This window comes from Haliaeetus leucocephalus, unplaced genomic scaffold (assembly GCF_000737465.1).
Source record: "Haliaeetus leucocephalus isolate CR32 unplaced genomic scaffold, Haliaeetus_leucocephalus-4.0 Scaffold151, whole genome shotgun sequence".
In the NCBI taxonomy this organism is placed as follows: Eukaryota; Metazoa; Chordata; class Aves; order Accipitriformes; family Accipitridae; genus Haliaeetus; species Haliaeetus leucocephalus.
The window spans coordinates 14,638,721-14,664,885 of NW_010972587.1; the positions used below are offsets into that span (position 1 = coordinate 14,638,721).

The following is a 26,165-nucleotide window of genomic DNA, read 5'->3' on the forward strand; positions in this document are numbered from 1 at the left end:
GTCAGGCACCAGGGAAAAAAAAAGCAGTGCTTTTGAGCTCACGGCAGAACAAGAGTAAGAAAGAGAAGAGACAGGCAGCTCCTGTCCCATCTGCACAACAGCAAAAAGCCTCAGCTGCAGGCATTCAGAAATGCTTCCCATGGTGGACTGTGGAATAGACAAACAAATCACAGAAGTACTGTCCAATTTAGTTGTCAGAAAAATCTGAAATTCTAGGAGGGTTTTGCTTTCCTTTGACTTGCTGTACTTTTGGAAATGTTCCTTCTCAAACACCCAGAACATGCAGGAGCAACACAGAGGACATCCAACAGTTCAACTGAGTGATGTGACATACAATGAAAGCTGCCCTTGTTATAACTTCCAAGCCAGGGCTTGTTATAACTTCCAAGCCAGGGTTTTACTCCATAAGGCTGAGGTCATTACAGCTCAGGGAGCCAAGACAGTGCAGTGATGCACAATCCTTAATTAATCAACAATAACTTGGATACTGTGATTTGGTGATTCCTTAATCACCAGGAACTTGGATATTCCTAGTCATCCCAAGTTCATTCCTTTAATGATCCACATGCCTTCCAATCTACTACAAAGATTACATCTGATTACCAATTTACTGCTGGATCAAGTAATGAGATAAGAGGCAGTCTTGAGATAAACCTGTTCACTTCACTGAAAACTACGAAAAATATTTAAAGAAGTAGAAGTCACTGAGCTTCCTTTTTGATTTGAGGCACTGCATAGGAAAGAAGCAAGACCGAGAGCAGGAGAGCTGGACCTTGACTGTGACTTGCTGAGGAAGGCAGAGGTTTGAGTTCCTGTCCAAGGACAATCACTGCATTCATGGCAGTTTCTACCCCACGAAGGTCTGATGGAAGGTACAGACATGCTCAAGGCCTGTGACACCCCTTCTGCCCTTCCTCAGTGGGAGCCACACTCTTGTCTCACCTGTGCTTGGTCTCTAATTCCTACCTTTCCAGATATGCTTTAAATCAGATCCAGCAGCCCCCAACTCTCCCCCAAAATGCTCCAGTGTTTGGCGAACAGAGCATTATCCTAAAAAGGACTGAGGAGTCAAGCTCCTTCAGGTGAAGAGGATCTAAACCCCATGCCCTGGACAAGCGGTTAACCCCCAGCTATCATGCTAAAGGCACCACAACTACTGAGACCCTTTCCTTTGTAAAATAAGTCAGCCTTGTTTCATTCGATGGCCACCTCCGAAGAGGACACGGTGGTCTGGGAAGCACCTTCAGCAACTTTAACAGTGTTTTCCAGCAAAGTCGGAAGGGGAGATGTCGGAGTTTAAACAGGTGGGCTGAGGCACCCCTTCAGCTCCCCAGAAGCACCAGCCACCCCGACCTGTTGATGGGGAACTTAAGGCTTCAGAAAAGTATTTTTCATTTAAAACCCAAAGTCTTCCAATATGACTTTCTGTACTTCAGGAGACCTTCATCTCCTTCACAAGCATTTATTACAGCCAAAGAACACTAATTGTCTTTAGCTGTAGAGGGAAGCTCCGTTTCTCCAGGGATGGAAAGTAGGAATCAGTTACAGCTATCGGGAGGTAAAAATAAACACTCTCTGCCCTGAAGGAACTGACTGCTACTGGTACTTCGAGCAGTCATCAGTTTGGGAGAGGTCTGAATGTGCCCTTGTCCCATGGATGGAAAACACTGCTTCGGGACCCTGATCTCCATCTTCCTCAGCTCCCTTCCCCCAAACCAGCTGTACAAAATTCAGGCAAGGCAATACTTACTTTAACTACTGTGCACACAGCATTAAGGTAGGCATGAGGATCCCATATTATGTTTTATTATTTTTCCATAAGTACTAGACAGGGATTTGTGACAGATGAGAAGTAGGGCTGTTTGCTCTCACTGTCACTTCTACAGCACTTAGCCACTTATTCATAATGTCATTTCTCTAACACTGTTGCTACATGGACTGCAATATATCACAAAATTCATAGCAAAAAGTACTGTGCATCCTTGTTTCTCATTTATTACAATTACAGTATTTCAGAGGAAGTGGCATGTCTCATTAAAAGTGACTGAAAAAATATTATAAATTAAAAAAAACCCAACAGTCTATCAAAATCTAAAACTAATATATCTACCCCAAATCAAACCAATAATTTATCAACACTTACAAATGCTTTATAATCACATGACTGGAAGATGAGTTTCTCTGGATGATGCTGCCAGTATTGCACAGGCGTTGATGCTGTGGCTTCATTTGGAGGTCGCAATGTAATTGAAGGCTCTCCCCAGTCTCCTGTCTGAAAATCACAGTTAGAGATGTAAGAGAAGTTGCAGGCAAATTCGCTATAACATAGCCCTCCATTGTGCCCAATTAACAATAATTTATTTTCTACACTTAGAGCCATGTTACTAAAATAAGTGAATACAACTCCTACAACATTCTTCATGATTTAACTTATAATCCAAAGTCATCTACTGTAGTGTTTAATGAGACTTTAATTAAATCTATTTGCTTTGAGAATAAAATCATTAAGCACCGGAAATGTTCCTTAAAAATAACTGTTTACAATATATATATGAGGATGAGAGCACTTGAAAAAAAATCATGAGATGCACAAAAATGCCATTCACAAATTCCACTGCGTGTTTTACAAGCTTTTCTACACAGTTAATAAGTCTTCCATTATCCAGCACATATAATCGCTAACTAACTTTCCTAAACGGCTAAATAACTGGGACTTTGCTTTGATCTGAAGACTTATACATTCTTCAAACGTATGAGGCATTCTTTAATCTCTTCACAAGTATTTACTTTGATCACCCTCTCTTGATGTCTCGTTGCAGAGTTACTAACATTGCCCTTCCACATCCATCAGTCTCACTGATATCGGTGATCGCCTTCCTGAGCTGTCATCTCCCCTCTTTCCTCAAAGCCCTCAGAGAACATGGGTAGGATGGCAGTTTGCTGCCAAATCACGTCGCAGGACACTCTTCTCTCTTCCAAAAAGAGCCAACGCAGGCATCGGTACAGGAACACCCCCAGCAGGGCAGTGCTGGTCTGGGTCTCACCTGCCGTTGTGTATTTTCAGACACGGCTTTACTGGACCTCGACTGAGCTCTGGGCCTTTGGGGGCTCCTTCCACCTTGCAGGCCCATGCAAAAAAAAAATCATTATTTGAGGTTATTTATTTTTTTAACTGTGATCTCTCTTACTTTTGGTTCACATGTGCCCACACTGCCCATGTCCTCGACACCAGGGTCGCTGCCAAACCAGCGTCAGCTCACTCTAACTGAAAAAGACCCATGGATGGATCCTTCTCCTCTTCCCAAGCCCTCTTGCCCCACTTCTCCCCTACCCTGTCCGGTCTGATCTGTCTCTGACTTCCCCTCTCTTGCCCACTCTGTCTTTTGGGGATCAGATTTCTCCTTCCTGATTCTCCTTCCTCCCCTGCTTGCTCTCTCTCAAACTATTTTACACTCACCTATATGATTATTTCAGTTTGGATTATGCTACTTCTTTCTTTACCTGCACTTATCTCTGTATTTTCCATGCATGTCATACTGTTTAAAATACGTGTGGAAGCCGGCAAGGAATTGTCACCAGCATTTCACACAGAATATGGCTAGAAGTTAAGACTTTTAAAGCAAAAAGAAGTTAAGCATCAAGAACACATGAAAAAATTCTTATCAAAGACGTTCAAAAGTCTGGCAAACTATCACATCCTACTAATTAAATCAGGACAGAATAAACAAAACAAGTACATCATTTTCATGTGTCACAAAATAATGGAATGACACACATTTGCACAACTCCGCAATGAAAAGCAAGAGATAAATCTGGAAACATCAACATTACGCTGCCGATATGGTAACTTCAAGCAAGTGAACATCATAAAACAAGTCAAACCTAGTTCATCTTGGCACTATTAGCACATCTACAAATTATACAGTACTGTAATTTCTGTTTTGCCTAGTTAAGTTGCCTATATACTATGGATATGACTGCAACCTCAAATTTTGAAAGGAAAGCAGCAGGAGCAATTGCTCCAATTTTTGGCATTCTGTATCCACAGAAATGAATCCTTCTGACCACTAATGTATAAAAACCTTCTATCATATTTAATCTGAAGTGGGAATTTGATTTCTCTAGGAAGGAGTTCTCCCTATAAAATAAGGTTTCAATCATATTACAAGGGGTAAGGATCCACGTCCTTATTAATGGAGTTTGTATGTAACTACAAGAGAAGATGGATTGCACCCATCACAAATTCTCACGGTGTGCTCAACCGTCTCTTATGAGCTGTTCAAGGCCATAGCTAACAGACCACCTGAAATAGTCCCTTTTTTTTTTTTTTTTTCCCCCTAATAAAGATGATACACTCCTGCATGTTCTGTGTAAGGAAGCAGATCTCGGGAGGTACATCCTATCCATTTAGCAAAAGGTTACTATGATGGAACAGGAGTAAATCCATGACAGAGAAGCTATAAAAGTACATCTTTTGACCACTGGTCTTTCCACTGAGAAAGCATGGGGATGGCCATGAATTTTTATGGAGTAAGTGACCCTCGGTAGTGCTCCAAACCCTTTTGCTGCGCTGGTCTGCAGGTGACTTTCCTCACATGCAGAAAATGGACAGTACTGACAAATTAAGCAGGGTACATAAGGAATGAAATGAGCACATCATTTTACAGTTTGACTCCCTTTTGCATGAAAGATTAAAAAAAATGGAGAATCATATTGTTTCTGTCTGCAAATGAAGGGCAGTTAACAAGAGAAACAGTGATTACCGCTCATATTGGTTCAGTTTTATAAAGGAGCTAGGAAGCAATAATCACGAGGAAATGAGAAATAATCTTCAACCAGGCTAATAAAGCTAGACCCTTAGACAGGGACTGTGTGAAGACCATTCATTTGTATCCATTAATTGCTCTATAAATATATACAATCATCCTAGTACCTACTCCTCTTAAATTAGACAAACCAGAATTGACCAGATTGCTGTACATGTCTCTAGGATGATCTAAGCATGCAATATGGCTGAGGTTAAGGGAATGCAGAGATACAGGATTTCTGCTGTTCCTGACAGACCACTGCACCTGAAGACCTTTCATGTATTTCAGTGTGTCTTGTAGAGGGAGCAGCTACTAAGAAAAGCTGCATAAAATGAAACATCATAAGGTATAAATTATTATGATGGATGAAGAAGACATGTTATACATAGTCATAAAATTTTCTTTTGTAACTGTATTGTAAGTGTTTTTTCAATATTCAGCAGAAGTGGCTTCTGGTCTCCTTTCCTTTTGTTTCTTACCAAACTCCTTAGATTTTTAAACCATACTATCACTAGTATTCATTACCTATTTATTTAGACTGAGTTGTACCAGGGTAGTCTCCAAAGCCCAGATCCATGAAGATGTTTAGAAGTGTAATTCCTATTACATATTCCACATGCAACTTCCTTTCCTTTCTTTTTTTAAAGGGAAAAAAGGCTTTTAAACAAGATTTAGACAGCTAAATACTTTCATAAATCTGGGCCTAAAACCTCTACAGGAAGAAAAGGCGCTCCTCAGCTGACTGACTCTAGTCAGATACTGAAATTTTGAGATTTAGGATGTGATGATGGCAATTAACTTCAGGTAAAATACAAAGTAGGAACATCTTTGACCTAGAGAAGACTTGACATGACAAGTCTCAAGTCTGGGGTAGAAAAATATGAATTACTAGTTGTTATAAATCTGAGGAATTGGTGTGGAACAACTCATGGGTGATGTATTGAGATTCAGGACCTTCATAAGCACCTAAACCACTTTCAAGTAGTATAGAAATGTTCGCAAATTGCCGTGAAGGACCAACTATGATGTTTGATTTCATTTTTAAAATAGATATGATAGGATAAGGATTTTCTGGTTTGAATATTTAATTTGCAATTATAAGAAATAATCAAACATTTAAGCTTATGTATTTTTTATGACACAATATACGTATGGAGATTTTTATCTCTCTGATGAAGTAGAAAGGGAAGAGATAATTTATTCCTCATCTAACTTTACAGCTCATCAGACAGCTGTGCAATTTATCACATGGTTTTCGCTGTACTGCCTGTGTTTTAGTATTCTAACCTCCCCATGCCTTTAACCAATGCCTTTCCTCTCTCTGGCCTCAGTCACCTTGAGAAAGAAGATTTTTTTGCTCCACATTTTGCAGATAAAGAATTTACAACCACAAAACCATCTCAAGTCAGGTGCCAGAGTGGTAAAGATTCAATCCTTTTACAGTGACAATTTTTAACCATAAAGATCACAGCCTTAAAGACCAGTATCTCATGCTCTTGCAGCGCTTCATAACCCTGAAAATGGGCAGATGTGTACTTCTCAGTGCTCTAGAAAGGGTCAGATGCTTGATGTCAAATGAGCTACAGAAGCAGATTACCGCTATTAGGTATTTTTTTACAATCATTGCACATTTTTCTATCTCATCCCATTCTCTGAGAACTGTATCTGACTCACATTAAAGGCACCTGGATGCAGAGGCAGTCACAGGTAAGAAGTAATCTCAATACAACTTCTATAAAATCTAACACCTGCCTCATCTTTTTATAAAAATGTCAGGCTAAAAACCCTTCATGCTATGGGGGGGGAGGGGGGAGGAAGGGACTGGTTTTGAGTGGCTTAAATGTAGTAATTTTTAACAAGGACCATGTGTTACAACTTTTCACCTGTTAAAGCCTCATGCCTAGTTACGGTAACATGCATTAGTCACCATGACAACAATAAATTTGAGCACACATAGATAGAACGCTTCTGGCTGAAAAATTAATGATTTTCTCCCTGTAAGAATTTTCGGTGGACCAGCCAAATCCTCATTATTTGCTTACGTTTTAATTCCTAAGGCGAGAGAAATTTTTTTAGCTCCTTATATCTGGCATTTGAAATAATGGAAACAGGTTCGTGGCGTATTTACATTTTAAAAGCTTCTAAAGCTCGGTAGCCAAAATGGCCCTCTCTGGCAGAAATGCTCCGAGGAGGCAGTTGTATGACAGAAATTAGGAGAAATCTACAGCTCCTCTGAAATACTAGGCTTAGTGAAACCTGAACGACTGGCTGTCATCCATACCACGCTGCAATACAGATCACCATGTTTGCTCTCATGGGCACAGCATGTGTGCCTCTGTCCCAGAAGTGATGAAAATTCAGAGCACCGTCAGCGTTACCTCTAATTCCCCAAAAGTGCCTCTGCAAACACGGCGTGCTCCTCCGCTAGGCAAAGCCTACAGATTAACACAGAAAGGGCAGCACAACACATTGGGGGGGTGAAACTGTGCAAACCGAGGTGTTTACACGGTTTCTCACTTTGGAAAAGTGAGCAAACAAAAACATCAGGAACAGAAGTCAAAGCTCCCCCCCAGCGAGACTGCTGCTGGCAATCCCCCCCGTCCTGTATGTACACCATACAGCCAACAGATGCTAACCACACGGCACGATACACCAATGCGCGCACACATGGTCCCCAGAGAGGGCGGACAAGTTACGGACTTTTGTTTGTCATTTCAGCGACATGACACCCGTAGATAACACCACGGCAACAGACTGTACATCCATAGAGTGACAACATAGCCATTTATCACTGTATCTTACATTATGAACCTGATGAATCGATGAGAAAGGATATCCTGCATTCTGGTTGGTCCAGATCTCACAGACAGAGGACTGCTAATATAAACAGAAAACTACATCTCATCTTGTAAATATTAATGCACCGCAACTGCCAAAAGGCAAGAATAATTAAGAAAAGGCTTGCAATATCATTAAAGAAGGAAGTAAAACAGCTGTTAAAAGTAATTTTTTATTTATTTGCTGGCAAAATATTTTTGGACTGACTGGAAGGAAACATAGCTTATTCAGAGACTTTAGACGAGGTTTCAAACTGTGAGTACAAGAAAACAGTTTAGTCAGAAGTGCTGGTGATGTAAAGACATAAAGTTATGCAGGCTTATAAACAGCAAATGCAGAAAGCACAAGAAATATTGGTTACATTCAGTTTTTGGCAGGGAAGAAGTTTGAAGTCAACAACCCAATTAAGTTCTGAGATTTGAATCTCTCTCTCTGTTGGAGACTTCCACAGGGAGAGAGGAAGGGAAAAAATCTGGCAATACAGCCAACAGGAAAAATACATTTTCTTTGTAACAATTACCAGGAAAGAATGCATTGCAATTAAGTGAAGCAGTTGCTCACCATCTCCTTCCAACAACAGTTCCTTTGCACACAAAGATACAGATAATATTACCTTTGGTATTGACCATGACCCTGCTGTCTAAATGAAAGGTTTCAGTCTACCGTCTATGTTATTGTACAGATAGTCTGTAGTAGCAAAGCAAAGTAAGCATACTGTAGCATCTCTAGCAAAAGCAACAGAACCAGGCAAGCATAGCATTCGCCAGCATCTTTTACATATTTCCTTGTTTGGACACTCATCAAGAAAGCATCTGTGACACCTCAGCAAAAGCTAAGATAACATTTTACAGTAGCCAGGCAACTAAAACAAAGCATCAGACGTAGGATCTGCCCACAGTATCTTCGGCAGGCAGCAACAAAAGGCAATAAACACACATCAAAAATGCAACTGCAGCATCCAGAATAGATAGCAATTAATATATCAGTATTTTAAGAACAGCAGGAATGTGCATTGCTGGTTCTCGTCAGCAGCAGCACCAATGCTCAAAACAATCCAAAGTAGTGCAAATCTTCTTAGAAATATGGCTCTTGCTCTTACCTTTTGTAGCCTGAAACCTGGCTGCCTGGCAGGTGACAGACTAGGTTATCGCTTCTGGTTACTGTCAGGGCAGGCTGGCATCCTCTGGACTATCGAGCACTGCCAGACAGGCTGCTGGCTGCCTAATGTTGTTAATTGTCTCTTATTTCCTTCATGATTTGAAATGCATGTGCACACATCCCTTCCCCCAGCTTCAGTAATTCTTAAACTTCCCTGTATCCGGTTAATTTCTTCTCCCTCATCTTGTTTTCCAAGATATTTGCTTCTCCTTCGTGATGTGCAGGGCTCTACATTTTGATAGCATTAGCTAATAAAAACTTCAGCTTTGGTTCACCATCTTCTACCTCATCCTCTGCAACCTGCTACAGAACTGTCCTCCTCCGTGTGATGGACACACACTCTCAGTGCAAGGCCAGTAGCAAACACTGCTCCAGCTACTTCTGCTGGACATTAGAATTAGGACATTTCACGGGTTGGCACTAATGACTTTTTTTTCCGTGTGTCAAGCAAACTGACTTCTGGATGCTCCAGCCATCACAGTGATGCCTATGTTTTTTTTGCCTAGAGGTGTTCCTGAATGGGAATCCATGGCAGGAGGTTGTGCCTCTGCTTCGCAAGAGAAGAGTAAAAGAGAAGGCATTTCTGTGCCAGGTGCAGCATCCCCAAGCATCTGGTAATCAAGAAAACATACTGCAGGGCTATTTGGACACACGCACTGAGGTCCTGAAAGGAGGAAGGTAAAGCAGCATGGTACCGTATGCTAGCAGGCATCTTATTTCTCCCTGGCACTCACAGTGCTGGCACGGGGTTGCCGTGATGCCATCATGTCGTACAGCCGGTTCTCACCATCTTGCTATTCTGGAGACTAATGTGCGTCCTTAAATCCTGCCCTTCCCAAGGACTTGCCCTTAGGGAGTGGTGCGGTGCCTCGGCCGGATCAGCCAGGAGCCGGTGCCTGTCCCCACGCAGCAGAGGCGTGCGGGGCAATCCCGGCAGAGCTGCTGCACTGACACAGAAACGCTGCAATAGCGGCCCTACCGTGCTGCAGCGTGTAAACGCAGAAATACAGCAGATACATCTCTCGGCTGCTTTGGCACTAACTCAGGAACATGTATCACGACAATCACGATGCTGCAGTAAGCGTGTATGCAAGCTTTAAGTTGCTCCATTTAAAAAAAGGGCAGGAAATCAATCCTTTCTTATCCATGCTGATGGTACCCACCCTGCCGCTCCCTCCCCAGCTCATCTCCTCCCAAACACAAACACGGGGGTTAGCACCCTCCCCCCAAGAGTTAGGAGCTCTCAATGTGATGCCCTTCTGACACACCTATGTATTTCACCTTCCTCTTTCACAGGTTAAAGCAGCAGAAGATAGGCTGTCTGCAACCCCTTCTATAAACAAAGGAAGCCCTTATTATTATTTCTAATTCTTTCGAGAAAGAAGAGGGCATAAAAGCAGATGTCTGGAGTACTCACCTGCAAGAAACAAGTTCTGGGTCCAGGTCTCTGCTCCAAGGACCGTTCAAGTGAACTGACCCCATCACACAGACCTACCTCCAGAATTAAAGGTTTGGGGGATCTAGGCTTAAGCTAAATCATCTTTAAATACAGGTGACTGAATTTATTAAATCAGTAATACATCAAGCAGACCAGCAGAGACCAAGAATTTCCCATGACTGTATGAATGCCCAGGCAGAAGGGCAGCAGTGCAAAACTCATTACTCAGTTCTGCACTCATTAATGTTTGAATGACTAAGGTACTGAAATGCAGTACAGAAGGAACATTAATTTCACAGAAGGTAATGAATTCAAATTCAGAAACCAACCTTTTCCTTGCACCACTGTAAAAATATTTAGCATTTACTATCTACATATTTTATGTCTTCAAAGTGCTGAAATTTTTTAATGAATTATGAAATCCCCAGGAGAAGTACTTAAAGTTGCATATGCTTGTGCTGGAGAGGAAGGAACCAAGGAAAGGAAAAAGGTTAAGTGAGTATCTGAGGCCAGAAAATAGGCAGTAGGCGGGAGAATTGGGATTAGGCTTCAAACACTTGTAATTTTCAGCTCCCAATACATATGGCCTCAAAAAGAAGGAAAGGAATTGAATCTGTGCATGCACCTCCACCATAATAAACACAAATACACTTGGGCACTTAACACCACTGACACAGAGATTCTGTGAAAAAGAGTTTAACAAAGAACATTTTCTTAAGTAATAGGCTAAAGAGCAGCAACAAAATAGCATCAGCTATTGCCTGATTAGTATCAAACATGTGCTTATCTTATTCTTCCCAAAAGATAAATGCTTACAAGTAATATTGCGACAAGACTCTGCTATCACCATACTATTTTTGTGATAGCTGTAGATGTCCCATGCATAAAAGACTTCCCTGCCCAGTCACCGTGGGACACACCTCTGGACGGGCAGGAGGGGCGAAGGAAGGGGGAAAGGGACCGGCCGGCACTGCACGGCTCCTGCCGTCTGCTACCCGGGGTACAGGTGGCCGGTTAACGGTGTGAGAGGGACGGAGGGAGGTGAGGCTCAGCTTAGGAATATATGCACGTATGTGCATCTATCTATGTCTATGTATATATTACTGAGAATAACAAAGAAAAAGCATAATATTGCCTGCCATGGGTTACCTGAGACAGCTCCTATGGGCCAAGAAAAAGTCAAGATGTTTATAATGAGGTTGTTCGGTATCAATCATCTCAGATCAGATTTCCTTCCTTTGCTGGAAAACTGGCTGACTGAACCAGCAGCAGGGAGAAGCAGCACAGCAGGACTCGGACACTGACTGCGTGACTCCTGATGTGGCAACATACAGGACACATGCCCCATACACAAACTAGCCTGAGTCAAAATGCAGAGGTTGCACAAGAAGTTGAAATGCTCTTTTAGAGAATAATTATCGGTATTTAAGCACAACTGGACTGGAAGATGTCGAGGCAATCTGCAATGATCTGCTCCATGCCATGGCTTGGAGGAGCGCCCAGGCTCTCTAGGGAGGTTCCAGAAGTAAGGGACTTCCCAGAATGGGGTAAGAACTGAAAACGGATTTGATGAACTACAGAAATCAGTCAGAGAAATTCAGTAAAATAAGAGTATTCCTTGGGAATGTAAGATTAAATGCACAAATAAAATGGCAAATAAATTAGCAGAGTGATTTAACAGGCAGGTGGGGAGAGGACACAAAAAAGATCTGGAAGTTTTAGTATACTCAAATTAAATACATCAGTCTTGCAGAAGAATAAGCAAATAAATTACAGGATAATTCAGGCTGCAAGAGAGCTCAGGAAGATTTCCATTCCAACCCCAGCTCAAAGCAGGAGCAGCTGTGAGATGGGACCAGGTTGCTCAGGGCTTCATCCAGTCAGGTCTTGAAAACCTCCAAGGACAGAGACCGGACAGCCTCTGTGAACAACCTGTGCCCCTGCTTGCCTCTCCTCATGGGGAGGAACGTTCTCTTGGCTCCTCTGGGCCTCGCTGCAGGGCTGAGCCTCGGGATATGGCTCCCGTCTCCTGGCACTGCAGCCCCAGCGAGGCACCGGGGGAAGGAGAGAAACAGTGGCAAACCCCGCTCCCTCTGATGCACGTTATTCTAGCAGTGACTTGCTAACTATAATTCAGTCTAGCTCCAGAAATGAGGAGAATTTTGGATCACATCCCAGAAAGATCACTCTTGGCATGGCGAACAATCTTCAAAGGTGCAACAGCTGAAAGAAACAAATGAAAATTGGATGAATGGGGCTGTCTGGCCCCTTTTGTAATCGTCGCTCAGGGCCGTGGGAGAGCAGTTGTGCTGTCTCAGTAGATGCTGCTTCCCTGAATGTTCCCAAAGCTCTGGGGAGAGCCTGTCTTACCGGCAGGAATAATCGCAGATCCTCCTTCGAAAACGAGGTCTTCAGAGACGGAGAGTGAAATCTGAAATCGGTATTTCTTTTAGAGAAGCAGAAACTAGCAATAACACTTCTTGTTAGAATAAGTCTATATGTTTTGCATTGCTGTATTTCTTTTGCTTCTGGAAACACCTCACATGAAGATTACCGGAAAATCACCAGCCGTTTTGGAACGGCGTTCTTGCAGGCAGGCAGCGGGTGAGAGGCGTGAGCACAGGCTCCGGTTCAGTGCCCGCGGCGAGGTTTCACAAGAAGGTGCGTGCCACAGCCTGCACACCCCGCGAAGGGAGATGACCGGCCCAGCACCACAGACTGTCCCCTCCAGCCCCACGGCAGGGCGAGAAGCAAAGCCTCCTCCCGTACCAGGGTCGGTGCTGTAGGTCTCGCACACCTCCACCTCCTGCTTCACGCAGGGCCGTACACCTTGCACGTTCTTTTTCCGAAAAGACTAATAGCGCAGCCGCGCTTCCCTCTCAACCGGCCGGCACCCTCCGTCACACGACGGCAATCTTCTTTGATAGGCAGGCAGTTTTCATTTGACTTCCATCCAGCAACCCAGGATTTGGGTTCCTGCTGGGAAGGACCCACTGAGGGTCTTCCTAAGGATTTCCCAAGGCTACCCCTGCCCTGCCCGGCTCCTGGAAGGTCCAGCTTTACAGCCACCGCTCCGGCCCTGCCGTCGGGGCTGAGCAGGCAAGCCTCTTCCGACGGACAACAGCCCTTCTGCTGGTGCTGCCGGAGCCTTTTAGCCTCGCACGGAGGACACAAGCTTCTGGACAAATACCACCAATAAAGATTATGAGGCTGTGGTCCCTGAACATTAGGTAACGGTATCTACATTTTAGTGAAAAGTAACAACAAATCAACAACAAAAAGCAGGCGCTTTCAGAAGAGCGCCCCAAACTCTAAGTACAACTTTTTTCCAGCAGCTCAAAATGTAAATGTTAGATATTAAAATGCAGCTCTGACTCTGAAATATTCAAGTTTTCAGTAACAATAGTTTATTTGACAGTAGAAACTACCTCGTCTTCTCCATTTTTCATACAATCCTCCTCCATTTTTCATACAGTCTTTCCAAGGTTGAGCTTCTAGCTCACAAGACTGAGTGTGAAAAACAGTAAATTAATAAAGAACATCTGTCCCCATCTTGAAAGAACATCTGTCCCCTTCTTGGTGTAGTATTTATGGCTTTAGTTTGGATCATTAATACCAAATATAGAAGCGGCTTCCTTAATTCCATATGCTGAAGCAGCATGTAGGTATGATCCACATCCCACGACTTTATTTCTAAAATGCTAGCTTCTGTAACATTCTTGAAAAAATTGTATCTTTCTATTCAGGCAGAAATTACTTCGATTTTTCACAATGTCTTTAACAGTTTACTTGTCCATTAAATACACAATAGTCAAGGGATTTACAGATGAAACTTTGCTGAAATTTACAGTTCAAGATAGAGCCCTCTATGGCATTCATATCTGTCTGAATTAAAAAGGCAACTGTCAGTAACACCTATACCAGGCAATAAAAATAGATTCAGTTAAGCATTTTTCTTTTGATGTTAAATTGAAGGTCTTCATAGTTCAGTCATCCTTCCATATTAAAAATAAAAAGCACCTAAAAATATGAACCTTAGAGCATTTTGTTTGGGTTTTACATACTTGTCTTTAAAATGGCTGTCTGTTCATCCCCACAACATATACTATTTTATGCTTATAAAAAATGGAAGAAACCTTAGAAATAACAACAGAATGAAATAATCTAGACAACGTATTTTTGTATTTATTGCTTCTTAAATCTACTAGTAAAGAATTCTGCTATTTCACCAGCAATTTCAACCATTGATAAAACCCATTCTTCATTGCTTCTTAGATTATCACATTTTACACACCAGTATTCTCCCGGGCATATTTTCCTTCATTCACTGTAATCTTTAAATCCTTCCAAAGCAGAGAAGGAGACAGGAAAACAAACAGGAAACAAGCAAATAAAAAAAGTCATACTGTGGTTAAAAGTTAAAAAACTGAAGGTCTTATGAGGCAAGAGTTTTATTTTTGGCTCCTTCAAATTTTCAGTGTCATCTTAGCCAACCTGCAACATCCCTGTACCCCAGTTTTCTTAGCTGTACAACGGAAAAACATGATTTTAAACCACATAGCCCCACACTGCACTGGAAATATGAATGCATTAGTATCTGTGAAGTATTTGGAAGGTATTATTGAGTTGAAGGTATTATTTCAGAAAGCAGCAAAATTATCTCACAATTTTCATATAAACCTGCCTTCACAAATTATGTCTCTTGTTTTTATTACACTTTTCCCCTGTTGTAGATAAAGGATCTCTGGTACTAACTCCATTTAAATGACCAACTCCTGCACATCAATCCTAATCCTGCAATGAATTATTGTATCTCACAAAATAACATTACAAGGCAGAATCCCAACAATCAGGGTAGCTTTACTTCAAATCTACTACCCAGTCATTACAATGACCTTACATTTAACTTGCATTTTAAAAAAAAAAAAAAAAAAAAAAAAAAAAAAGAAAATAGTAAGAGCCCTCAGACCATGGGACCAAAGAACGCCAAAGGCTTTCCAAACTAAGTCTGGGTTCAGTATCTCTGGGAAAGAACCTCTCCTGCCAGCCTTTGTGAATAATTTTTCCAACCCTCTGAGATCTTAAATGATTCTCTTCCTTCCATCACAGCCCACTGGGGTGCCCCCCATACGGGCCACAACTAGCTTTATCCTACCAGAAAGCTTACTCTGACTCACGATCAGTTTTTTCTCCCAGAGGCAGACACAGCCCGGAGCTTTCCCCGGAGCCCTGAAGAGGCATCCACGCACCACCTGCCGAAAGGAGGGACCTCTCCCATCTCAGGGTGCAGCACGATGCCTGACCCAGCTGGGCTTCTGCAAGGAACGGCGTGGATGCTTTTCGGCTCGGGGCAGGATGCAGCATGCTGACCACCACGGCGACAAGTCTTATGGACCACAGTGGCTAAAAACACCGTGTGTCATCGGCTGGAGCAATAAATAGCAACAGCCTCGGGGCTGGCAGCCTGGGATATGCTTGCAGCTAGTACCTAAAGCTTCTCTGCTGCCTGGAGAATTGCAAATCCTAAAGACCCGACATTTTAACTGGTGTATTTTAATGAACTTAGCTATGCATCCTTCTAACCTCCAAAGCTCTTCCCTGCAAATATATATTTGCACCCCCGCCCCATGATTTCAAGGGTGAATGAAGAGCCCAATCCCTCCAATGGGACTCCTCCTATTGATTTTGGTTCCAAAGTCCTTAGGCTTTGCTTGTATGATTTCAATTCTATTTTAAAGGTTTAGGCAATCTGAAGAACAGCTTCAGCTATTTTAAACTAAATTAATTTGGTCATATTAATATACAGTTTGTAGGCTCAGAATTCAACATCCACAAAGATGATTCAGACTACTCAACCCTTTCTGGATTTTTTTTTTCCTTTTTAATTGGAAAACAAACCATCTCGAAACCTTCTGTATTACCTTTTTGGCAGTTGTGGTTTATCCAACCAGACGTCAAAGACTTTCAAAGTTGGACAAACAACTGGAGAGTTGGATGACCAAACGTATTCCAGTGGGGAATCCAAATTCGTTAGACTCATTGTTTATATTAGGATTTTCCCCTCTCAGGTCACAAACAGTCTGCTAGGGAACTGTGAATGAAGGTACATGCTGGCCTTGAGACAAAACCACCCACATTAAGTAACTTTAAATCAGTGCTTCCTCCAGGAAACAAAGCGTTGTATTACTTACAAGCAGGTTTGATTACGGTTTAGAGAATTGTTTAAACCCATTTAGCAGATCAAAGGCAAACAAATTTAAGCTGATGTGCTCACTTTTAACAAACACTGGTTGATATCTGATGCAAAGATCAACATGCATGACAACTCCCATGTAAAAGTTTAGTGAAAAGACAGGCCATAGTAAAGATGGAAACATCAGAGCTCACCATTTTCTCAAAATATCTTCAGATTTTAGATTTTAAATTGAGACTAACAATAGTCTTAGATCCTAACATTTCTGAAATAAAATCAAATTCATGAAAGCAATACCACGAATAAGCTCTCAATACTGTGTTGGCCTCTCTCTTCAAGGCTATAAAAATACCTATTAATCTCATCGTCAAGAACATACCTAAAACCATTTAAAAAAATCACAGCTTCAAAGATGTCTTTACGCACATCCGTCTACTATAGCATCCAGTAAACATGCAGATTCATAGAGCGGCATGCAAGCAGCCTAGCAAAGAGAGGGTTAAAACAAAGAATATCCTCAAAGCAATTCCAGTAATCCCTCTAGATCATTCTGCTTGTGAGAAGTATTCTAGCTGGAAAGCTGGACTGGTATCAGCTCAGAAGTTGTTGTTGATCTGACATAAGCCAAAGGAACCTGCAAACTGCAAGGAGGAAGTTGCTAGGTAAAAAAAACCCACAACCACGGAGCAGAAGGCTCATGTTAAGAATCAGTTAGACCTCCTTTATCTTCCAGAAACAATTATTCTACCTTTAATTTCAAAGGGGCTTTGGGGGAAAAGATTGAAGGAAATATAGTTCATTTTAGCAAAGACCATATTGCAAAAAATAAATTTAAAAATCTATTTTTGGGCTAGAATGGTTGAAGAAATCCCTGATTAGCCTCTTAATGGGGTGAGTCCAATTTAGTGAGAATGATCACCAGAGGGAGTCATTGACTTTCCCATTAAAGTCAAAGGGAATTTTACATACATTAGGAGCACAGAATTTGGGGGCACAGCTGAGAAAGACTCCAAACAGATTGGAGTTCAGGGACTAACACAAAACACTGTCTTATGGATTTCATCTGAATCCATTTTCCTCTTTGGAGTCCCAAAGGATGACTGCTATATTCCACAGTGAAAGTTAGAGAGAAGGCACTGAAGTCATTCATTCAGTGGGTACACACTCCCACAAAAAAAAAAAAAAAAAAAAAAATCCCAGCACTTAATTGGTTTTAAAGTGGTTTGGAGTGGTGTAAGTAAGTACTGCTCAGTTTTCTCTTTGGATATGCAACATACCACAGTCCTTCTGGAAAAGCCATTTTTAACAGCCCAAAGAAAATCTCCAGGTGCCATATATGAGAGTGTGTCATACCTCTTGGGAATACCAGAACTTCAAACAGGAAAAGAAAAGAGTGAAAAGGAGACAGCTAGTATGCTTTTTGGGGTTGGGTTGGTTTTGGTTTTTTTTTTTTTCTTCAATGCTAGTGACTAAAAGAGGAAGTGAGAATAGGGATTTGTGAACCAAGTGATAAAATGAACTAAGTAGATGAAGCAGCCTACTCAGCCATGAGCAAGTGTGTATTTCATGCTCAAACACCTAAATTTCATGACCTTCAAAGAAATATTTTCATGTTCAGGACTGGGCTTTTCCTTGCTGGACTTCAGCTCAATCTTGTTCTTGCCACAAAAGCCCAGCACTTTGGTTTGAAAACAAGCTCATTCACTAGGCAACTTTCCCCTTAATTCTGTACAATAACATTATACAGCAGAGAATTAGGAGTTTAAAAAAAGGCAAGGAAACAGCCCCACCCAACTAAATGCAATTTCACTTCCGCAGAAATGTCCTCTGAACAAATGGAATTCAATTTTTTTCTGTGTGACCAGGTAACGGCAGCACCTTGTTTTGCTTGTTTACTTAATTACTTCTTGTTCATGCAATTAGCTGAGAGATTGCAGCCTTTTGTTCATTATGTTAACCATAACACAGTTATTTGCATAGCTGTTTCCATTTTGAGGCTGAATTTTGGATAGAGGCTCTACTTTGGGCTGTGGCAAGCAGAGAATGGCTGGGAAGCCTCACACAGAGCAGCATGCAGCAACCTGCTCCTTCGTGGGGTGAGTCGCTCCAGGAACCGCACTGGCTGCCCATCTGCTTCTGACAGCAAATCAAAGCCCTATTTCCAACATGTGCTGCAAAGACCTGGCTGTCTTTCATCATACGTACCACCAAAAACCAGCTGAGTTCATCCTAAAGCACTTCCGCCAAGAGGCTGCCCAAGCTTAACTTTACTGCCCTTTAGAATGGTACAAGACATCACTCTGGTCAATGTATGCTTGATTTAAAATTATCAGTAGTCTTACTGTGGTTGGGTGAGAACATTTGGAGAGGGAGGCTACTTTAGGCTTTCTTTCATGAACAGTTTGATTTAACATCCAGTTGAGTCTAGCACTGTTGCAATGCTCAAATGAGTTGTTGCGCAGTTAAATCTTTTTTTTTTTTTAAGCACTCAAGATATATCCCCAGATCACAGAATTTAGCAGAATGCTGACCCTCTCCATTAATAAATGCAGCAATCACCAGCCCCCAAGTCCTCTGAGCTGCTGGCAGTGAACTCATGTCAGCTTATTTTTATCTATATTGCTCAGAAATTGAGGAATCTGAACCTTCTTACAGCAACAAGAGGCAGAGTCAGTGCCGTTGGGAGACTGCATACTCTGGTGCGCAGGAGGCACCTTCATCTCAGCCTCCAGGCACCTAAACACTCCCAAAATTCTACCTCTCAGGAGAAACTGCACACCAACTTACACTAGTTGAAATAGAGAGAACTGGAACATACAGCTTGGAAAAACTGTCAATCTTTGTAGTTTACAATTCAGCCTTCATATATGACCCACAGCTATGGTTAGGATTAGTTCTGTAACAAATTGCAGCAAGGAACAGCCTTTTAATGGCATCGTTTTAACCCTACCTGTGCCATCTGCCTCTCCAGCTTTGACCGGGGAATGTCATCAAAATAGTTTTCATTTCTTCTTCTCCTCGCATCGCCCTGCATGATAATGTGGGGAACGTCCAGGGAGCCACCAGTAGTGAAAGTGCTTTGGCTAAGTGATGGAGACAACTGAGGAGGAGTGTGGTTACCGCTGGGTTCCTGGACAGAGAGGAGAAAAATGCAGCGTAAGAAGAACAGCGTATTGCTGACTTCAAACCACACATTTAAAAGTGTATTTGAATTATTCATACTAAAAAAAATTAAGGAACAATTCCTGAAGTAGAGGTTGCTGTAGATGAACTTTTGAGATTTGCTACCTAAGGCGCAGAGCCCATGTAGAAGGAAAAATAATTCACTATTTACATGAACTAGTAGCAAATTCCCTCTTTGAAACCTCCTTGTGTAATATATGCTCCCTTCTAGGACTGCTAGAGAGATAAAACAGTGAGTTACTTCTTGTCAAGGCCCAAATAAAGCCATGATTTAGGGCTAGCTATTTGTAAGATGAAATACATTCTCACCACTTCTGAGCAGCCACTCTGAGCTGTGAAAGTGATATGAAAGTGATTTGAACTCTAGCAACATCTCTTGCTGGAAAAAAGGAATGCACGAACGTTTACAAAATATAGACACTTTGTTTGCAGTTTTTATAGGTCTTGCAGAACATCCGTTTAACTTGAAGTACTGGATATCAGAAACAAGCTAAACAGCAATTCCTAGACTGCAGGAAAGCATCAGAGTACAAATATTTTATCAGGCTTTTCTTTTCAGTAATCTCTGCTGAACTGTGACCTTGTATCAGTCAGTGTGCAAATACCACAGCGAATTGACACATGAACTCTATCTAATAAGCATCTAAACAAGTCCTCCTGATCATACATTTTACCGGGATCTGCCACCACACCACTCACAGCCAGCCACCATATGTATGTTTGGAAACACCTATTCTCATGCACATCACATCACTTGTTCAAACACCAGCTGCAAACACTGGTGCCCAGCTCCACCATCCGACACTCTCTTGGCGATGGGAATCAGCAGGAGCAGAGCTACAGCGTACTGGCCAGCCGTACCACCCCAGTGCGGGCTGCAAACCACTGTCACAGCAACTGGGTGGAGAAACATGTTCCTCTCTCACGAAGCAGCTTACTGGGCTCAATTTATCTGACACTAGAGATTTCTCTGATAGTAAGTTCTTTGGAGGCAGAATAAACCTGGGAGTGTGGTTGCACAGTGCAGACCTTGTCTAAATTACCTATTGCTGTAATACTCTATTTCAATGCTGAACAAGAAAAAGGGACCTGAAGATATTAGAGGAAGCAAAGACCTGCTCCAGTGTACATGGAGGGTAAAAAACCCTGCCTTTTTATTTAAAGAAAGAATTCAAGTGGATATTTCATGCACAATTACATTGAAGCAAACCTAATGCTGAAAAGCATCAAGGTACTTTACTCCATGCTGTTAAGAAACAAGGTCTGGTGTAAGAAATCAGAGAGCTGTAATCTCTTCTAAATGGAAAGTTGCAATTCTCTATATGTGTTCAAACGATAGCAACATCTGATGCTAGTATTTGAAACGTAGGAGTCTACGTGACGTTATTCCTTGCAATTACAATAACGGATTAATATTTTCCAGGTTGGTTGACTAAAACCAGGGATACACAGCTGTTTAGCAACTTTTAATTAACTGGGATTTTTTTTTGTTTTTTTAGTTCTCTAGCTTTCCTATGATCTGAGACAAGCACTTGACATTTCCCAGGGCAAAGAAAGGAGTGTTTTCCTCTTAGGAATAGTCTTTTTCCCTCCTTCACAAAAATCCACCTACATTTGGCCCAGTTAAAAGCTTCTGAAAAGCTGTAATCTGCACACACTCAGAAGGTTTGGTGAGGCATAATGTCTAAAGCCTCCCTCCGATTCTTCCACGGGCCCAATTCTGACTAGATGCTGCAGGCGCCTCTGCCTTGAAAATAACCTGAGAGGCACCAAACGAGATCCTTTCTAATGACCGGTACCTGCCCCTCCAGCAACCTCTCTCTGATCCGAATCCCAGTTCACCCACTGTCAGCAGGCTGATAAGGCCATCAGCGCATCAAAGCGACAGATGACCGTGCAATGGACATACAGATTCCAGCTCTCATCAAGCTCTTCATATTTTATCAAACTGCATATAAAGAGGAAATTCACTCAGAGATCTATTATTGGAAGATTGCTGGCAAGGCAATACAGGCAAGAATTACAAAGTCAAGGAATAAAAGAATTACGGTGCTACTGCATTATGGAACAGTATGTAATTGTATGATTTTATGCTATTTTCTCAAAGTCGTCCTTCACAGCACAGATGGATCCTCTACTGTGCAGCATGTTGTCATATACTCAGCACTGTGTTATCATTAGTTATCGTGTAGTCAGTATTTTATTCTCACCTCGTTTCATGGCCCCAAACCCCTTCCCTAAACTCTGTTCAATTCCTGACTTGAAGATAGGATGACTAATATTGTCATTTTCATGATGCTCCTAAGTGCTTTACAAATGTCAATCAATTTATTTTCACAACACCCTGTGACTTCTGGCATTTTATAATCACCACTTTAGCGTGGGGGACCTGAGACACACAGACAAAGGTTAAAAAATATCAGTCACTTTGGATGTCCAATTACAATATCTATTGCCTGATTTTCCAAGTGCTTGTATTCAAAACTCCACTTCTATTGATCTAATTTGCAGCACTGTGTGCTCAGCACTTGTATAAATCAGACTCCAGACTCCAGTCAAATATGCAGAATGCCAGTAACATACAATTAGTGACTGTTTATGAGGCAATTACCTAAATAACTTACCAAGCATTATCCAAGGGCTTTGTGGCAAAAGCAGGTGTAAATCTGTATTTTCATAGCTACAGCTATTCCTCTAATCACAAGTCTCTCTCGATTCTTCCTTCATTCCTCTTCCTCACTCCATACCCACTTTCTCATCTCCATAACAGATCTGCAGACCAAGCACGGATGCCTGTGCAGGTGCTGTCATGTCCTCAGTACTGTGCTACTCTTAGTCACCAGATATTCCTATCATGTTTCCACCTTGTTGTGAATGCATGGATACATGCCCTGCAGGGACACCTGATCATATATTTCACTATTAAAATCTGCCTGATCCTCACTTCTCAGTCCTGCCAGTCACATAAAGCTGGAACCACACAGGTTGGGGCTGGAAGGGAGCTTAAGAGATCTTCCCCAGGCTGCCTAGGTGCACCCCATGCCCTGCAGGTGTTTGTCTAACCCGTTCCTAAAACCAGGAATTCTCTCTAGTGAATTAATTCTTGTGTTAAAATCCAAATTTTCAGCCTAAATTTTTATTCCTTCAGTTCAAATTCCAGCCTCCAGTGCTGAGCAGGTAAGGATGGGGTTCCATGAATAACATGGAAACCGGTCCTGTAATTAAAGATTATAATGCACTCAAGGAAGGAAAGCAAGATTGCATAGGTAGCCTGAGATCCAGCATTTTCTAACTTTTGAGTTTGAAATCAAAATAACTTTTCCTTAGTACACAGTTATTGTGGGAATAACGTATTTTGTGGATACTTTTAATGTTTGCTGCTTTTCCTCAATATTTAACCATTCTTTCCTTTGAAATATTTTAAAAGCTAATACAAAAAGAGTAGAAAAAGATCGAGTGTTAGCCATGCTTAGGCTGACCTCGGGACCTTAAAAGTAGACTCTTTAAACAACAAACTATCTTTCCTACTGATCCAGAGCAACCTGGTCTAGTGGAAGGTGTCCCTGTCCATGGCAGGGCGCTTGGAACTAGATGATCTTTAAGGTCCCTTCCAACCCAAACCATTCTCTGATTCTATATAAATCAATCTGCTAGTAGCAGCAGGCAGTTTATTTAAACCAATTTTCAAGCTAAAAATTATTGCAAACTACAGACTAAATACTATGTCCTCATTTCATGTGAAATGGCACAGTAGCAGTTGATGGGAAAGAAAACCTTAATCCAAACTGATGTCCTCCTCTATAGGATTCTGTGTGAAGACTCCAACACCACGAGGTGATGAATGACATTTAGCACTTGCCCGTATCAGTAGCTCTAGCTGTTGAGCAGCAGACTACTTTTTATCATTTTGACTGCAGGTGGAGGACATCCAGTTTTCTCTTCACTATTGACTGAGAATATATAGTCCTAACCAATAACATGGGCTGTGGAAACTTTCCCACCTGCTGAAGAGGAACTAATTCCTCAGTCCAGAGCATTGAAAGTATTGAGCAAAAATGTGCAACTTTCAAATGATTCCTCTTTCCTGGGAGTATTTTAACACCTGCCATGCATCAGGAATCATTCACATAATACATAAAAAATAAAATACAAGGAAAATACCCACACGTTTGTGCAACATGCCTTAGAGCAGGACATTGTAGACTTGCGAGACCTTTTTCAACATGGTGTTAGGGACAGGTTGAATTTGGGGTGGGGGTGTGTGTCTAAAATGTCTATACGTGGCATCTGAGAATAAGTGTGGTGAAAACTGACTGGTCACAGAAATTGTAAGTGTATGTAAAAATGAGCCCTCATTCTGTCTTTCTCTATTTCTCTTTACACCAGGAAATTTAACTGGGGAGCACGGACACTCTCTGACATTTGGAAATTTAGTCCCAAATGCTATTCCAGTCAGAAATGCAGCCCCTTGAAAATAATCAGATCCAATCAAATGCAAAAGGTGTGACCTAAAATATCAAAATACAAAGTGTTGATATGAACTCCCTTGGAGAGAACACAGTAGGAACGGATCATCAGACCACAACTCGATAAGGGTAACAGACAGCAAGGAAGCAAAGGCATTGGATAGGAGAAACCAAGTGAAGGTGCTGTAACGAGAGGAGATTAAAACTGGTCAAGTGCGGAAAAACCCCAGGGACATTGCAACAAGGTTTCTGAAAGAGGGAACACAATTAAAATTAAAGACAAGAGGGAACTTTTGATACACAGAAACATCTTAATGGCATTTGTAGCTCAACAATTTCAAGAGTCTCTCTTTAAAGAAAGCATAAAGCATATCTCTGAAGAGTAAGTGCAAGCATTTGAAAACATGAAAGGAAAATGGTAACTCTCCATCAGCAATATCGATTGGCTGGGCTGGGATTCCTGTGGGCAAATGTGGTTGTGCAGCTTGTACACACCTGGTCCTGAGCTAGTTCCTTGAGCAAAGAAGATAAGCTGGTACTTCTAAGATACTAATCTCATCCTGAGGTAGACATCTGAAACAGATCAGATAAATCACCCTGCAAAAACGTCCATTTATATCTGCTGGCCATACAGGGAGGCACGACTGAGCAGGTCACCCTAAGGCATCTAGAACCCCACTGAAAGCAGCCACTGATTTCATGTGAATGTCACGAAACGCTTGCTGACTTTTTGAGAAATACAAACAAATTTTCATGGGGACTCACCCTGAGGGTTATTGACCGAGGTGGTTTCTGAGGAGGGTCTTCGTGAAGCCTGTCTCCCAAAGATGCCAGAATGCGCTTCCGGTGGCCAATCAAGCTGATTTTTAAGACCTGAAATAATGACAAAAATACCTCGTTAAAGAGAGCACATTGCAATCATTAAATGAAGAGACATTCAGAGTGAAGCCATTTTCTCTTTAAACCTTTTAACAAGTTAGTCCACTACACAGGCTAAGCAGACAGAGAGCAGTGCGAGGCAAACAATCAGCAGAGAAAATGAGAGGCGAGATCAAACAGAGGAAAAACCCTGTAAAATGAAGGAAGAAACCAAAGCAGGTACAGATGTGGAAAACTGGAAAAAAAAAAGTAGGCTCAAAAATTAATAAGAAGGAAAGGAAAATTAAATAGGAAGAGAAGGCAGCAGACTGGGAGCAAAAACAAGGGAAGGGGAGGAAGAGACTGGAGAAGGAAATGTAGAGGTGCGGGGAAACAGCAAGTGATGAGGATTAAAGGGATTCACGGGATGGATGAGGAAGAGAGTGAGGAACAGCCACTGAATGCCTGGAGAGGGCAAGAAGGAAAAAATAGGAACCACACAATGAATTAATGTTATCACTTGTAGATCTATTCACCATGCCTTTCACTGGTAATCTCCAAATGACACACACAGTTTGCATTATCGTGTAGAATCATCCTTGCATAAGAAACACAGGACGGACAAACTTTGTCCTGGAGGTCTACTACTTTTATCAGATGCAGTGAAAAAAAATCTGTTGCACACAAACCTGACCATCAGTGGATAGGTTCAAATACCTTGCTTCTGTCCAAATTCCAAGAACGCTGCCAAAAAGGTGTTCCAAATTTACTGCAACCACTCCCTATTTGTATCTTTCTGTGTCCCTGCCACACAGAGAACCACAGGATAACAGAGAGGGCAGGAGCAGCAAGTTGGAAACTTAAGCATCAGTGGAAAAATAATCTTATTTCGATGCTATTCTTTAATGACTACAATGGCTTCAGAGTGTAAAGCAGCTCTAATTGTAGAAGCAAGCCTCTGCTCTGCAAACAGCAGTGTCCTCATGTAACTCTTCCAGACTGTATATAAGGCTTCATACACCAGAGCTGCCTCCATTCCCTCTCAGAAGACAGTACTTCCCACTATATTTAGGACCACCGTGTGTCAACAGCCTTCAGTTGAGAGGAGTTTCTCACTCAACCTAGAAAAAGTAATAGTCCCCAAAAAACCCTGAAAATGCTACCTCTTAATTGAAAAATTACCTCGGTTTAAGCAGTACCACTAAGAGCTAGCATTCATGAGA

At 41.8% G+C, this 26,165-nt stretch overlaps 1 protein-coding gene across 1 annotated transcript in view; it reads right to left on the bottom strand.

Moving 5' to 3' along the window:
* The window catches only part of ANKS1B (ankyrin repeat and sterile alpha motif domain containing 1B), a 425,224-nt gene that overhangs the window by 25,489 nt on the left and 373,570 nt on the right, over nucleotides 1-26,165 (bottom strand). Inside the window, 3 exon segments of the mRNA XM_010561984.1 lie at nucleotides 2,144-2,272; nucleotides 19,386-19,565; nucleotides 24,850-24,957. Of these exon segments, the coding sequence (XP_010560286.1) occupies nucleotides 2,144-2,272; nucleotides 19,386-19,565; nucleotides 24,850-24,957 (417 nt within the window).